This window comes from Equus asinus, chromosome 30 (genome assembly GCF_041296235.1).
Source record: "Equus asinus isolate D_3611 breed Donkey chromosome 30, EquAss-T2T_v2, whole genome shotgun sequence".
NCBI classification, from domain to species: Eukaryota; Metazoa; Chordata; class Mammalia; order Perissodactyla; family Equidae; genus Equus; species Equus asinus.
The window spans coordinates 24,157,701-24,172,457 of record NC_091819.1 but is presented as its reverse complement, the minus strand read 5'-3'; the positions used below and the strand labels follow the sequence as shown (position 1 = coordinate 24,172,457).

The 14,757-nt window shown below is 38.2% G+C and overlaps 1 protein-coding gene across 7 annotated transcripts in view; it reads left to right on the top strand.

The window, feature by feature from the left end:
* Window positions 1-14,757, top strand: part of CNST (consortin, connexin sorting protein) — a 113,845-nt gene that overhangs the window by 94,895 nt on the left and 4,193 nt on the right. For 4 of the 7 annotated variants that reach the window (XM_014840115.3, XM_070501698.1, XM_070501701.1 and 1 more), the window contains 2 exons: window positions 1,652-2,550; window positions 13,094-13,244. In XM_014840115.3, the coding sequence (XP_014695601.3) occupies window positions 1,652-2,550; window positions 13,094-13,244 (1,050 nt within the window). The remainder of the gene's footprint in view (window positions 1-1,651; window positions 2,551-13,093; window positions 13,245-14,757) is intronic. The other 3 variants (XM_014840124.3, XM_070501700.1, XM_070501702.1) reach the window with 1 other exon arrangement.

Here is a 14,757-nt window from a genome sequence, read left to right as displayed (position 1 = left end):
TGTGTTTTCTTGCAGTCTCCCAAACTCTGGGTGATTCTTTGGGGTGGGAAGAGAGAAGGAATGCTGTACTCTCCTAAAAAGTGACTTCCTTTTCCTTGTCCTCTCTTCATCGGGTGTTTGAGTCGGTGTAGGGGGGATAGTACAAACGCTACTGAACTCAGCAGTCCAGAGTTGAGGTGGCCAGCCTCTATCCCTGATTCTCTGGAGTCAGAAGATGGTGTTTAAGTACTGCCTTTTCTTTGGTATGGTATGTGCTTCCATTGTCAAGTGGTAATTATTAAAGTACCACTAAGTGAAAACCCAAGTAGAATATAATTACCACTATATTTCATCTTTGATTTTAACCTTGGGCTCATTATTTGTATAAATTAAACAATATATGACTTTTTGAAAAAAAACTCCTGTGGGAGTTAGGGATGCTAATAGACCAGTAAACTGACTGAATCATGAGCAAGCTGCTCTGTCACCTACTAAGCTGTGCATTCAGTATACAATCATGCACCGCATAAGATGGGGACATGTTCTGAGAAATGCAGCATTAGGCAATTTTGTCATTGTGTGGAAATCACAGAGTGTACTTAAACCTAGATGGTGTAGCCTACTACACACCTAGGCTCTATGGTACTAATCTTATAGGACCACCATCACATGTGCGGTCCATCATTGACTCAAACGTCGTTATGCAGCATATGACTACAGGTGAAGGTTCTTAACTGTTTAGTATTAAAGTGAAAGAAATTTTATTTTCTTTTTAAAGATTTTATTTTTCCTTTTTCTCCCCAAAGCCCCCTGGTACATAGTTGTATATTTTAGTTGTGGGTCCTTCTAGTTGTGGCATGTGGGACGTGGCCTCAATGTGGATGAGCGGTGCCATGTCCATGCCCAGGATCCAAACCGGCAAAACCCCGGGCCACCAAAGCAAAGCGGAGCATGCGAACTTAACCACTCGGCCACAGGGCCGGCCCCGAAAGAAAAATATTTTAAATTTACTTTATTTAAAATAGAAATTGAAGGAGATGTCAAAATTCTAATCCGTTTCTACCTGGTGCCAAAACTTATGCCTTATACCACTACCTCCCTTTAAGAAGTTGCAAGTAATTTTCAAGCACATTAATTAAGAATGTTATTATTAAAGCTATTATACTTAAATAAATTTGAAAAGAACAGACTTATATTCCTTAGTTTAGTCTTAATAGATCAGAACCAATATTGTTTTTCTTACACTTTAAATTATCTAAGTATATAAGATTCATTGTGGAAAAATATTTACTTAATATGCTATGTCTTAAATATACTGAAAATAATTTTCTGGACTTTAAAATATTCATTTAAATATAGAGGGCCAATAAAATTCAGAAGAATATCTTTTAAATCTTTGAAAAATGATTTTTTCAATGAAAATGAAGATTAAATTAGTCATATTCTTAACATTTTTTAATAATCTCTGTTAATTTTTACATATAAAGGATTATTTGCTGAATATTTAGGGTGTTCTTCTACCTAAAGACACTATTATCCAACAGATCGAATTCCTATTTGAGAGATATGGCATATTGTTGTGTCACACATATTTTTCATGTGTCCTTTCTCTTCCCTCCTGTACAAAGTGTTGTTTTGAATCTTAAAACAACTTGTTTTTCTTCATCTTCAGAGAGTGAACCTTGTCTTGGCATGGAACCAATTAAAGAAAGCCCACATAACGAAGAGAACCGGGAGAGCAGTTTGTGCTGTAATCAGATGGACAGGCAGGCAGATCCCCGGAGCCTCCCGGTAACTGCAGGGAAGGACCACACGGAGGAGCCGCTCTGCAGCGCTGAAGCCACACTGCAGCTCCACGCCCAGCCCTCAGAGACTGCTGGGAGCGGGTCTGGGCCACACTCTTCCGAGAATGCTTGTGAGAGTGACAGCCACTTGCAGCTGGCTCAAACAGAGGCCTGCCAAGATGTGGCTGAAGTAGAGGGCGTTGCTGAAGACCCTGCAGTGTTACTTACCAGCAAGTCAATGCTGGAGCCCTTGATTTTACCAGGCTCTGATCATCTACCTCCTGCGTTGATTTCTGAGGGTAAATATTCACAGACTCAAAGAAAGGAACTCCAGTTGCCACTTCAGGGTGCTTCTAAGGCGTTGCCCACAGCCCGACTTGAGAACAATGACTTAAATGAGCTGCAGCAACCTGATGTCACAGGCAGGGATGGAAAATCACCAGAGGGGCAGACTGAGTCGGAAGGCTCCCACAGTGTGCTTCGTGCAAATGACGAAGTAGCTGCCTTAAGTACAGGGCTTCCAGAGCTGTATATGGCCCCAGAGGAAAAGGGAGATAAGGACGACCAAGTCAATAAAGAAACCGAGGACTATTTGAACAGCCTTTTAGAAGGATGCTTAAAAGATACTGAAGATTCCCTTTCATATGAAGATAACCAAGAGGAAGACTCTGATCTCCTTCAAGACCTTTCTCCTGAAGAAGCATCCTATAGCCTACAAGAGAATCTGCCTTCTGATGATAGCTCTCTTTCTCTCGATGATCTTGCAAAAAGGATAGAGATTGCAGAGGTAAATTTGAGATTTAATATAAATACAGTTAAAAGTAAAATGAAATTTAAATAGCACATATATGCTAAACATTGCCTTGTTTTTGTAAAGCTTCCCTGTTCTCAAATATGAGGGAAATTTTAGTTAACATAAACTTTTAATCATTAGTAGTTTTATTTATATACATGTGTTGAATGAAATGACTTTTAATCATGATGTTTAGACCTCAAGAAGTTATATTTTATGCCTCCGGGTACAGTAAGCATTATGAACACCATTTTTTCTATTCCTTGTGACTTTTGTTTGACAGTCCTGGGAATTATGATGAAGACAAGATTAGTTACATTCTTGTAAGGAAATCTCATTTTTCTTCTCATAAAATATAATACATAATCACTGTTTCTTTTTATTAATATATTTTTTAATTCTTTAAAACAGTATAACAGAATGAAGGAAACATTTTAAAATACAGTAAGAGTAGGAGATACTGGATGGACTGTTAAGCCTTAAATTCTGTGTTGTAAGTCTTCTCTTTCTTACAGTATTAATTTATAAGCTCTAGGTTTGAACAAACAATACTTCTTAACTAAATCAACTATTTTAAATAATTCAAAGGTTTAAAGTTTCTCTAAACAGTAATGAAGCTAATCAAAACCAAAAACAAAAATAAAAAGAGGAGGAGGAGAGGATCAAGATGACCATTCTTCTGTGCTTGATAATACAATTTTTTAAAGTTCAGGGGAAAAAAAGATAAAAGCCATGCCTGTAGCTCCTGGGGAAGGCGGGCTGGTATAGTGGAAGAGCAGCGTCTATAGCCCGGTTTGAATACTGACTCCACCAGGCGGCAGCCGGAGGGCGCGACTAATTTACCTCTCCGTCTCTCTTTCCACCTCTGAAAAAAGGGATGTGAACTGCCTTTCTTCTTCTTCATCTTACATTGTTTTCCAGTAAGCTTTCAAGTCCCATTTTTATCCATTGTTTTCTAATTCTGCATTATCATTGGGAAAAAAAAAACTTCAAGTGGGAAATGGAAAAGTAACAAAGCCAAAGTAGACAACAAAATACACATGAAAATGGAGCGCTGTGAAAAACCTTCTAGGATAATTAACTGTCATAGTATTAGCTTTATTACCATTTATAGTCGATTCTCCATCAACTATGATTTGTCATAATTTTTTCTTGACAAAATGAGGCAGAACAGTAAAGTACTTAACCCAGTATTCATTATTTGTTTATGTTAATCAGATCTTTTATTGCCATTTATAGTGAATCCTCCATAAACTATGACTTTTCTTAAAATTGTTTAATAGTGCTTAATGAGTGCAGAGTTTCTGTTTGGGGTGATGAAAATTCTAGAAATAGATATTGGCGATGGTTGCACAACATTGTGAATGTAATTAATACCACTGAATTGTGCCCTTAAAAATAGTAATTTTATTTCACACAATTTTAAAAAATAGTAAAAAAAAAAAAATTTTTAATGGCGCTAATAGTATAGCACTGGACCCAGTATTCCTTCTCTTGTTTATTTTTTACCAGACCTCTGGTCCAGGGAATTATCAAAACAGAAATCACACCCATATCCAAACCCAGCTGTAATAGCAAAAGGTTCCATTATCTGACTGTCTCTTTTTACGCCATTAATCAAGTTAACCTCGTAGGGAAAAGACATAAGGTCTAATTTTCCCTTTTAGGTATAAACTGTGAAGAAGATTACAGTGCTTCTGTTGAGTCTCCCTACCTTAAAGAACATTTACGATGGGGGATCGCTGTTGAATTGACGTTGTATTACAGCTAAATGGAATAGTCCTTCCTCAAACTCATAATGTCAGTTTTTCCTACTAGATAACACCTAGCCGTGGAAACTGTGTGCATTTACATTTTAAAGTTGTCTTTCCTGCGAAGTTACTTTTTGTACATGATGGTCCCCTTTCCTAAAATTCTATTGGTCTGTTAAGTTGTACTGTTGTAAGAACCCCAAAACCTACATATGATTTACGAAACTAATTTACTTTCCTATGACAATGCTGAACAGATTGTTTCTGGATACTTCCTTCTTCATTCTGGGAAATATACTTTTAAAAAATCTGCCTAACTTCATCAGGAAAAGAGTTTTTAAAATTTCAAAACTAAAAATCATTAGTGCTTACTGTTTCCTTAATACTTTAAGGATGAGGTTTTGCGCTACATAAAATATTCAGGAAATAGTGGGTTTGCTTATAAGGCAAACTTTTTTTTTCACTCCAAACACTTTGTTTTATACTTTCAATAAAGTTGTATTAAGGATCTTCCATATGTCAGGTGCTGAGGATACAGTGAGGAATCATGAAGTTCTTGGCCTTTTGGGGGCTGCTGCCACACTTACTAATTTTACTGGAATTGTTTTTGGAATGTTTTTCATGCCTCCGTACTTTTGTGAATGGAGGATACAGAGCATAATTTCTTAATAACTAAATAATACTCATGAATAGTATTTTTCACGCCCTCAGGAACCACAGAGGCTCACGAGACTGTTTTCCGCCACACTGCTGGGCTGTCCTCATGAGTCCTTCTCTATTCTCTCTCCCAAGTCTATCATTTCTCCCATAGTGACTCTGCCCCTCACGGAGATCTTAACTGCTTGTCACTCTTTCTACCACTGTGTTTATGGTAGAATGTAATGGTATGTTCTTTCATTGCCAGTTCTTCCCTTTTTTCTTGTCCCTCTGCTCTCAGTTTTTGGCCGCTTCTGCATTGCTCTCCTCTGGCTCCAGTGGAACTTGGCCTTGATAACCATTGCCAGCCCAGTGGAAGCATCTCTTGTGTTTTTTTAAACCATTAGATCCATCACATAAAATGAAATAATTTATACAAAATGTCGTAAAGAACTAAAAATGTCTACACTAATTTAACTCATTAATATAGGACGTGTATAAATGAAACTTTTCTAGGTTTGGGAAGGTTTTTCAAATCCAGAATAATTTTGCGAAGTAAAATGGTAGCTTCATATCTGAAGCATTGCCATTCTTTCTTACGTAAAAAAGAGCATGACACACTATCATCAAAAGTATAATCTCCACTGTTTTAGAAAAGCATCAAAAAACATTTATCCTCATTTTATATATTTTTAAGAAAGAAAGTTTATCATATGTGCAGTGTCAGACAGCAAGTTAGAGAGTTTCACTCATTTATTCCTTCATTCAGTAATTTTTAGGAGAGTAACTTCTATGTGAGTGCCACGACATTATGGATGCAGTGATTAAAAGTTAAAAATTTAGATATGGACCCTGTACATATGAAGCCTTCAGTCTAGCAGTTGTCTGGCTGCGACTGTTACCTGTTTGCTGAATTTGAGTATCGTAGTTTTTGGGAAAAGAAGAAATTTTATTTCAATACCTGTGATATACCAACGTGATTATTTAATGTCAGAACCCAAAACCCCTTTACCCAGGAACCTGGTAATGCTAATAAATCATTGACTTCCTTGATTCTGGAACCTGAGAGGGTTGCATTATCTTTTTTTAAAACTCTTCAGCTGTTCCTGGCATCAAAACCTGAGAGAAGAAATACAGTATACAAATTCAAGGTGGCATTATGATCCAACGCCATTCTGCTAATAAAAGTCTACTGGGCTTATAGTAGACTGTTACAAGTGTGGGGATGAAGGAGTTGTCTTGTTTTCTAAATGGGTGGCACATCAAATATTGGGTAAATTTTACTAAAATTAATCTTTTAACATTGGAAATAATCATAGTATGTAATTCAGAGATCCTCTTTCTGAGCAGATTTTAGCAATATGGTATGCCATGTGGAGATAAACCATTCGTTTTTCTTCATTAACATATAGTGTGTAATTTATTTGCAGGGATGTCATGTGTTCAGAAAACTATTAAATGCTTCAGATTCAAGTGATTTTTGTTTTTAGAAATAATGTCATAATGTGATAGCTGAGGAAGAAGCCACTTTGCTACTGCTTGGGTCTTTAGAAAGTTTTTACTCTGGAGGAAGGCAAAACAAGTGCCCTGCCTTGGGTCTATACGGGCAACACTTACTTCGGTATCTTCAGGTCTGCCTGTATCACAGGAAACAAAATAGGGGAAGACAACCTAGAACTTTCTGATGAGGAGAAAGATGACAATCCAAAATTGCTGTTGAGTTATCTTCAGAGATGCTGTCTAATCCAGGTGACTTCCGTGGATCTCGGACAAAGGAGGGTCTTAGAAACAGTGGTCATGGTTGTTCTGCCCAGAATTGCTCTTTTGAGGGGAGCAGGGGAAGTCCACCATCCTTGAAGTAGAAGAAATGCCATCTTCCAATAATGTAAGAGGGTTCATGGAAAATGGTTGACCCAGGATTTATGTAAGTGTCTAAAGAGCCCCCAAAGGATTATCCAGGAATTACCTATGTTTTCTTTGTGCTAGATGGTCTCATCTTTGCCTTACTTTTTTATCCTCCCCTTCATCTAAATGTTCTAATTAATGCTTCTCTGGATTGTCATATCTCTTATCTAATCCATATCTCAACTGGATTGTCATATCAGTTCCTTTTCTTTCCCATTTTAATCATTCTTCTAATTTACATCTTTACTCCCTCTTCCTAGACTTTTGCAATAGCTAGTTAATAACTTTCCCCATCCCTTGTATCCTCTTTTTCTCCCTTCCACATGGTCTTACATTAGTATTATATAAACTTTGGATCTCAAACTGGTACCCAAAGGGGCCAATCAGATAATAGAAGTAAATGAAATGACTTAGCTGTAGAGTGATAAGGAGAAGTTTCCCATTCCTTGTCTAGGGTTATTCAGCTTTTTAAAACACTACAGATGAAACCAAGGACACCTGAGGGTCTGAGTGTAACATGTAGACTGTTTAAACCTCTGCGATAATATGTTTTTTGCCTTGTCAGTCTCTTCTCACGACTCCCCTTGGTTCCAGGATAAAGGCTGTGTTACGTGGCTTGGTATTCAGGGCACTTGGTAATCTGGCTCACTCTGCCTTTCCAACATCATCTCCTCCTAGTGCTTTGTTGTCAGCCTGTCCTGTGATCAGCCTGGCCTCCTCACTGCCTCCCAGATTCACCTCACATTTTGTCACCTCTCATCTGTACCTTCTGTGTTAGTCTGCTCTGGGGTGATGAACCCCCTGTCCACATATTTATCTCTCTCCAACCCTCAAGATGTAGGTCGTCCCTTTTTAGCATGTAGGGTGCCAAGCACAGTGCCTGGCTCATGACAGTATTAGTAAATGCTAGCTGATGCCATTATTCCTTGGTCACTGAACCCCAGAATGTTTATTCCTTTCAGATTACGTCTCTGAACTTCAAATGAGGGAGGGGCTTGAGCATCATTCCTCCTAAAGTCCTGTCTACCTGTAATCTTCTCTTGTTATTATAAGACACACACACACACACACAGTCTTCTGCACTAAATTGCAGACTCCGTAAGGGTAGCGATCCTGTTGAATACAATTTTGTATTCTCTCCAAAGCCACCATGCACTATTGTAAACAACAGCCACCTAGAGGCTGTAAACACTCTAAAGGAGGAAACACATAATAGACAGGTTCACATAAAAATAAACAGTATAATTTCAGACCTTGGAAAGGGCTATGAAGAAATCTCAACAGGGTGAGGGGATGCAGAGAGACTCAGCTGGTGGGTAGGATGAGGAGTAGGCTCTTCCAGCTGGGCTGTTGGGAAGGCAGTGGGAGGATAAGCAGGAGGGCTGGCACAGCTGGAGCGCAGAGAACAAGGAGGAGGATGGGAGGAAGTTCAGGTGGAAGAGGCAAGCTGGAGCTCATTCCTGCAGGGCCTCGTAGACCAGGCTCGGGAAGCGGAATGAAATTCAAATGGTGGTGGAAAGCCATGATTTTGAGCAGGAAATGCGACCTGATTTGCTTCCTGGCTGGTCTGTGGAGGCTAGAATGTAGGGAGGCAGGAGCCAAAGAAAGGAGACCAGTCAGAAGGTTATGCAGTTATTCAGGTGAGAAGTACCAGAGGACAGGATTCAGGTAGTACCTGTGGATGTGGTGAAGATATATTTTTGAAGGAGGAACTGACAGGACTTGCTGAAAGATTAGGTGTGGGGTATGGTGGTAAGGAGCAGTTTTGAGGGGAGGAGAATCAAGAGTTCTGTTTTGGAATCTACCCATTTAAACAATTTAATGGGGGTTAAAAAGTGGGATGGTGTCTTGGCATTCTTACCATTTCTTTTCCTACTTATACTTATTAAATGTCCCTTTAAGCAAACAAAAACAAGTTACAAAAACACGAGGTAGTGCCTAATCTAGAAACTTAAATGCATTATAAAACACCTATTTTTAAAAACCCTTTATTGTTTTTAAATTAATCTTTTAAACATTTAACAGGGACAGACTTCATCATAATTTGTGTCTTCCTCTCTTTCACACTCTCCATATTGTATTATTCTAGGATACAGCATTGTGGGGTTGGAGATCACCATCGTGTTTTATCTGGAAGATGGCTTTCCTCCATATGGCTGCCTCCTCTTGCTCCAGCTGTAACTTGTTATATTAATTTGCTATAGTAGTAGCCATGACATTAATCTACTTCCAGATTAATTGAATGACACAAAAGATCTTTGATCTAACCATCTCCTCCCTCATGTCTCTAGACTGACCCATTTAGCCATTAGTTTAAGTATCTCTTAATTGGGGTTGTGTGTAAGATAAGGATTTGTTGCTACAGGTATAAACTGCTTTGGAAAGACAGAAGAAACTTACTAGGTTTATTTGAAAATTCTGTTCATCTCACTTTAATTTGTAAAATATAACAAATGGCACTAAGAAAAATTAGGGAAATGGCAAGAGGTTTAATCTCGAGTTTGTATTCAAACTCTGCCAATAACTGGTGCTACAAGTTTCAGCATGTTATTTAAGCTCTCTAAGCTAGGCTGATAATGCCAGTATAAGAGTTGTAAAGGTTAAATGTGAAATATTATGTAATTTTCTTTACGTAAAGTGTACAGATTCACTAAACTATAGTTCTTATTATGGAACCCAAATCTAAAGGGGCAGACAGAGAACATCACTTGTTCCCTGAGTGAGGAACGGCAGTGGTAAATTTCATATGTGCTTCTACAGTGAGCTCACTGGCATTTAAGCTATTTATAATGTACTAATATGATTTATGAATGTTAATTCTCAAGTTAGTTGGAAACCAAGCATGTGTTCTTATTCACAGTTTACCAACCTTGAGGGTCTGGATTGAGTAAAGCCTACATCATTAAAAGAATATCATTTGGTATCTATTTTCTCCTTTAATTTTGTGAGTAGGCAGTTCTAACAGCAAGGCCTCTTTGAATGTTTTCCTTGTCACATTAGGATTTACTATGCCAGTAGAGTTGCCAAATAATTTTGTTTTTGCAGCCAGTTCATTCGTAAAATGCTATTTAAGATGATCATTGATATTTGAGGGGAAGTGCAGAAAAACTATTTATTTACAAATATAGAGAACTAGGCCAGATGGATGTTTTGTTTTGTGTGTTTTCTTTAATTCTACACTTATTGATAGAGTGCCACCGGTAACAATTATATTAATTATAGCTTAGACATTCTTTTTGTTCTCAGTGGAAGGGCTTGGCATATTTTGTTTGGATAGGAAAAGAACTTCGTAATTTAAGTGGGAAACTAAATTTAGTTTTTAAAGCTTTATTTTTTGAGATTTAAAAATTCTTAACCTTTCAATACTGACATTATGGTAAAAAGAAAAAAGGCATAGACATGTTTTTTTTAAGAATAGTTTGGAGGAGACACATTTCTGTGTGCCCTAAATCAACTTCCCAACCTACTTAGAAACATGTGGCTGTTTTTTGAGTGAGACCCCAAACTAAAACCGTGACCTTGTTTTGGCTTACTTGTCCTTCTACCATAGAATTAATGTAAATGCTACCAAAATCATTTCTTCAGCTCTGTATGTTTGACTACCTTGGTATGGTAAGTAAGAATTTCTGTGCTAGGGGTAGGTTCTAAGGCCTCTGCCCAAACTCTTGCCAAAACAGACAGGACCACACCCAACTATCTTCTAAGAGGTTCCTCCTTGGCGTGCATCTCCTATGTCTAAGCTTGGTCTCCCATCCTTGTTCTCCATCTGTAGACTGTAGGACCAGAGTGCAGTTAGAAAAGAAACAGAGAAATCTGAAGAAGATCCCTGAGCAAGATTGGAAGGAAATTATGGAAAAGAGCACACTCCTTCACTTTAGACATTGGGGCAAGCCCTGATGAAACAGAAGGGTTTTGAGGGGAGAGAAAAAGGAAAAGAAAATAAAGAGCGTAGTCAGATTTTAGCCAAGAATTAAGGGTTCGGGGTGGGAGCATCAAAACAAAATGTTGGCCCATCCCACACAGCTAATTTCTCATACTCTGCTCCTTCGCTCTTTCAAAAAGTTACCAAAGTTCATTGCTGCCCATAGTTAATAAGGTGGGGCCACTTGGGAAGGCTTGTATTCCTTAACTGCAGGACTTCCTGAGGAAGCCCAGCAGGAGCTAGGGTAGGGGGCTAACAGCTGCTGCAATGGGATTAGCTTCTAGATCTTGGAAGCATATTCTGTGTCTTTCCAGGTGATTTCTAAAGTTTCTCTCAGTCTTTCAACCTACATTTATTTGTATTTGCAGTGACTTTTGATTTGTGATTTGAGTCTGTTTCTTGAATTTACAGATTCAAAATTCATACCACAAAGATATACAGTTAACAGTAATGTCACTCTGAGGCTCATCCTCAGGACTATTCTTAATAGGATTGTTTATTCTGAATAGTTAAAGCGACTTGAAAACACCCGTGGTTTATGAATTCACTGTTGGTAAATGTACTACTTTATTTTATGGAGAAAATAGTCCCTGAAAACCTCATTTTTTTTTACATTTACTGAAATAAAGAGATTATCAGGGATACATCTGTAGTAGTAACATATTCATTGAAATTAATTTTGGTTTTCCATCCCTTGCTCTTTAAGAACTCGCTCGGACTTCTTTCCCTCTCAGTTTCAGCAAGGTGCTTGTAAAGTCATTTTTCTTTGTTGTGTGGAGGTGCTCTTTAATGTTGCTTTCTAAAGCAAGATTTGAAAGGCTATTCCTTTGCATAAGTGTACTTACTATTTTAATGTCACCAAAGTACTTTAGTTTTCTCAGAGGAAGGACATTATCTGAAATACATATTTCCTATAAAAAGAATAAATTGCTATCATATTGATTCTTTTCTCTTTAGTTAATGGTTTTTTTGACCCATGTTCAGGGAAGCCCAGTAGATGACTGTATTGAGTTATTTAGCCCCAAAAGCCTTGAGTTATAAGAAGAACCAATAGGGTCTGTGATATTTATTCGTAGCACATTATCAGAGATGGCTGGCTGGAACTGGAAATCACGTTAAGTGTTTTAGGCCGTTGATCAGATGAGTGGCATTGCAGGCAGTCCTCCGCTTACAGTGGTCTGGTACCAGCAAGCCCCTGACCTCCACAGTGTTGGGCCCACATTGCCCACCTGTGTCATCACCTACCCTCAAGCTTGTCCAAGCAGGCAGCTCACAAGTGCACCTCTGTGACTCAGCCTCCTGCTGCTCAGCCTGGCTCTAACAACACATCCTCTCCGCTCTCGCCCTACACCATGGAGTCTTAACTCCTAAATGGCAAAGCTTTTTGTTTTTGTTTTTGTTCCTAAAAAAGGGTTGGGGGGAGGCAGGAGAGAGGTGTCCCAAGTGAAAACTGGAAGACAACATAGAAGAGAGATTAGACAACAAGTTTTTCCTATGAAGGGCCAAAAAGTAAATATTTTAGATGTTATGGTCTGTTGCAACTACTCAGCTCTGCCATTGTAGCCCCACAGCAGCCATACACAATATGTAGATGAATGAGCTTGGCTGTGTTCCAGTTTAATTTTATTTACAAAAATAGGCAGCAAGCCTTTGGTCCACCTGCCATAGTTTGCTGACCTATGTGTACTACAAAGGAATATGTCCCTAGGAAACTGCCTCTGAGAGAGATTCTAGAAGAAAAGTCCTTAAAATATTTTGAGCAGTAGAGCATTATTTAGTAAATACATAGTTTCTCAGAGGAACTGAGGACAGTACTCATTTTGATGTTAAAAGTTGGTATCAGATATATTTTGTCTCACATGTTCATTTCTTAAAAATTGTTGATGAATGAAAAGAATGAAAAATGCAGTGGTAGATTATCAGCCTTTGTTATAAAGCAAAACCCAGCACTAATGATTCAGCTAAGAGGGGCTGTGAGTGATCATTTTACAGATGACTTAACAGGGAGCGGAGCTGCAAGGCAAGGCAGTTCAAGGAGGCCTGATTTCCAGGCCACTGCACACTGTGTCACACTGCCTGGCCCTCCAGTCACTTCAGGGCTCTGTAAAAGCAGTTAGAGTTTTAGAGGTGTGTATTTGGCAGTCATCTGCATAGAAATAAATTTCAGTGATTAATTGTGATTTTTTTTTCTATAGGGATTGGATAAACCTATAACAGAAATGCAAATACCTGTTGAAATCAGCTAGCCTTTTACCATTACATGTAAGATATCATTGATGTGTCCCACCATAGTATAACAGATGGTTCTTATAATCTCTGACAGGTTGTTCCTGCTGAAGGATTGGTCTCTATATTAAAGAAGAGGAATGAGACCGTAGGAGACCATCCTGCCCAGATGCACCCGAAACCGTCTAAGCGAAGAGTGAGATTCCAAGAAATAGACGATAACTTTGATCAAGGTGAACTGCTCGGTGGTGGGTCCAGCACAGAGTTGATTCTCGGTGTTTGCTGAAACAGTGAATTAACGTGTGGTAGGATGTTTGGTGACAGGATTTAGAATAGTAAAAGAATATGTGTACTTAGTTGCTTTATCTTCTATGAAGAAAATGTAGAATCAAACTATTATCAGCTCTTAAATTATTCCTAAGCATTTCGTTTGCTCAGATAAGTGAGCAAGTTGCAAAATTCAACTCATGGCCTCCCTGCCCCACAGATCGTCCTCAGTGTTCAGAGAGCTCCTTTCTAGTTCCTTGTTTAGTACTTTTTTTCTTTTAGTAAGCCTGCTAGTTTTATCTTCTTTTCAATGGTAATTAATACTCTTCCTTTATGGGTGTGGAACATATTTATGGATTACAAGTATATTTTCTTTGGTGTTCGGTGATTTCTTCTTGGCTCTATAGAAGATAGTGTCTCTCGAGAGCAGCAATTAGCACTGTTGCTGTTATTTGGCTTTTTCCTCCTGGGTCTATATTTAACAGGTTGCTAGGTTTACCTAAGGCATAGGTAAATAAGGATGAGTGGAAATACAGCCCAGACCCTGTCAATATGCTTCTCATGTTTATAAAACAACTTCATTGTTAAAGTAACCATGTAAACATAGAATTTGCTTTCTAAGTATGACATAAAGTGATGACAGTAGAGGCCTCTAGATGTTTACCATTATAAAGCTGGTAGGAACCTTAGAAGTAATCTGTTTCCAGCCCTCCTTTTACCTCTGCACTTTGCTTGTAGCCGTCACTGTCTTCTCCGGATAAAGTGTTCAGCTGCTTGGTCGCACTAATTGGTACTGGGTCATTGCTTCGTAGGAGGAGCCCTAGGTTTAGAGCTGACAGTCCTGTTTCACTTAGCAGCCGTCTCATCTTAAACCAAGTCATTTAACTTGTGCTCAACAATGTGCCTCGCAGCTTCCACTATGGCCAGTGCAACTCTGAACACTTTCCCACATGTAGATCAAACAAACAAAATAGACGTTTTTAAGTAAGTTGTATTTAAATGTTTGCATATTAAATATGATTATGAATAAAAATAGGGAAAGATACATAAACTAGATTGTTTAAAATAGACAAGGAGGTGGGAGGGAATCATGTGAAAAAAAGAAAAGATGATGAAAATACTGAATTAACCCCCCCCCAAAAAAACCAGAAAACACAACATAAATGATATGATCATATTTATTCATTTGTATAAAAATATATTTGCATACATGCTTATAAACTATTAAATCTATTAACTGTTAAAGTGTATGAAACTATAAATTTGTAAATCACAGAAAAATGTGATTACCTAATCTTATTTGTATAAAAATCCTGAAACCATATATATTTGATCTGGATGGATACACATCAGATTTAACAGTGTTTGCCTCTGGGGTGGAGAGGAATATGATTGGGTAGGAGAAAAAGGGAGAGTCCCTTAGACTCTTAGATACTTTTGTGTCTGAATTTTTACAGGAAGAATATATCCACGTATTATGTAAAGTCTTCCAAG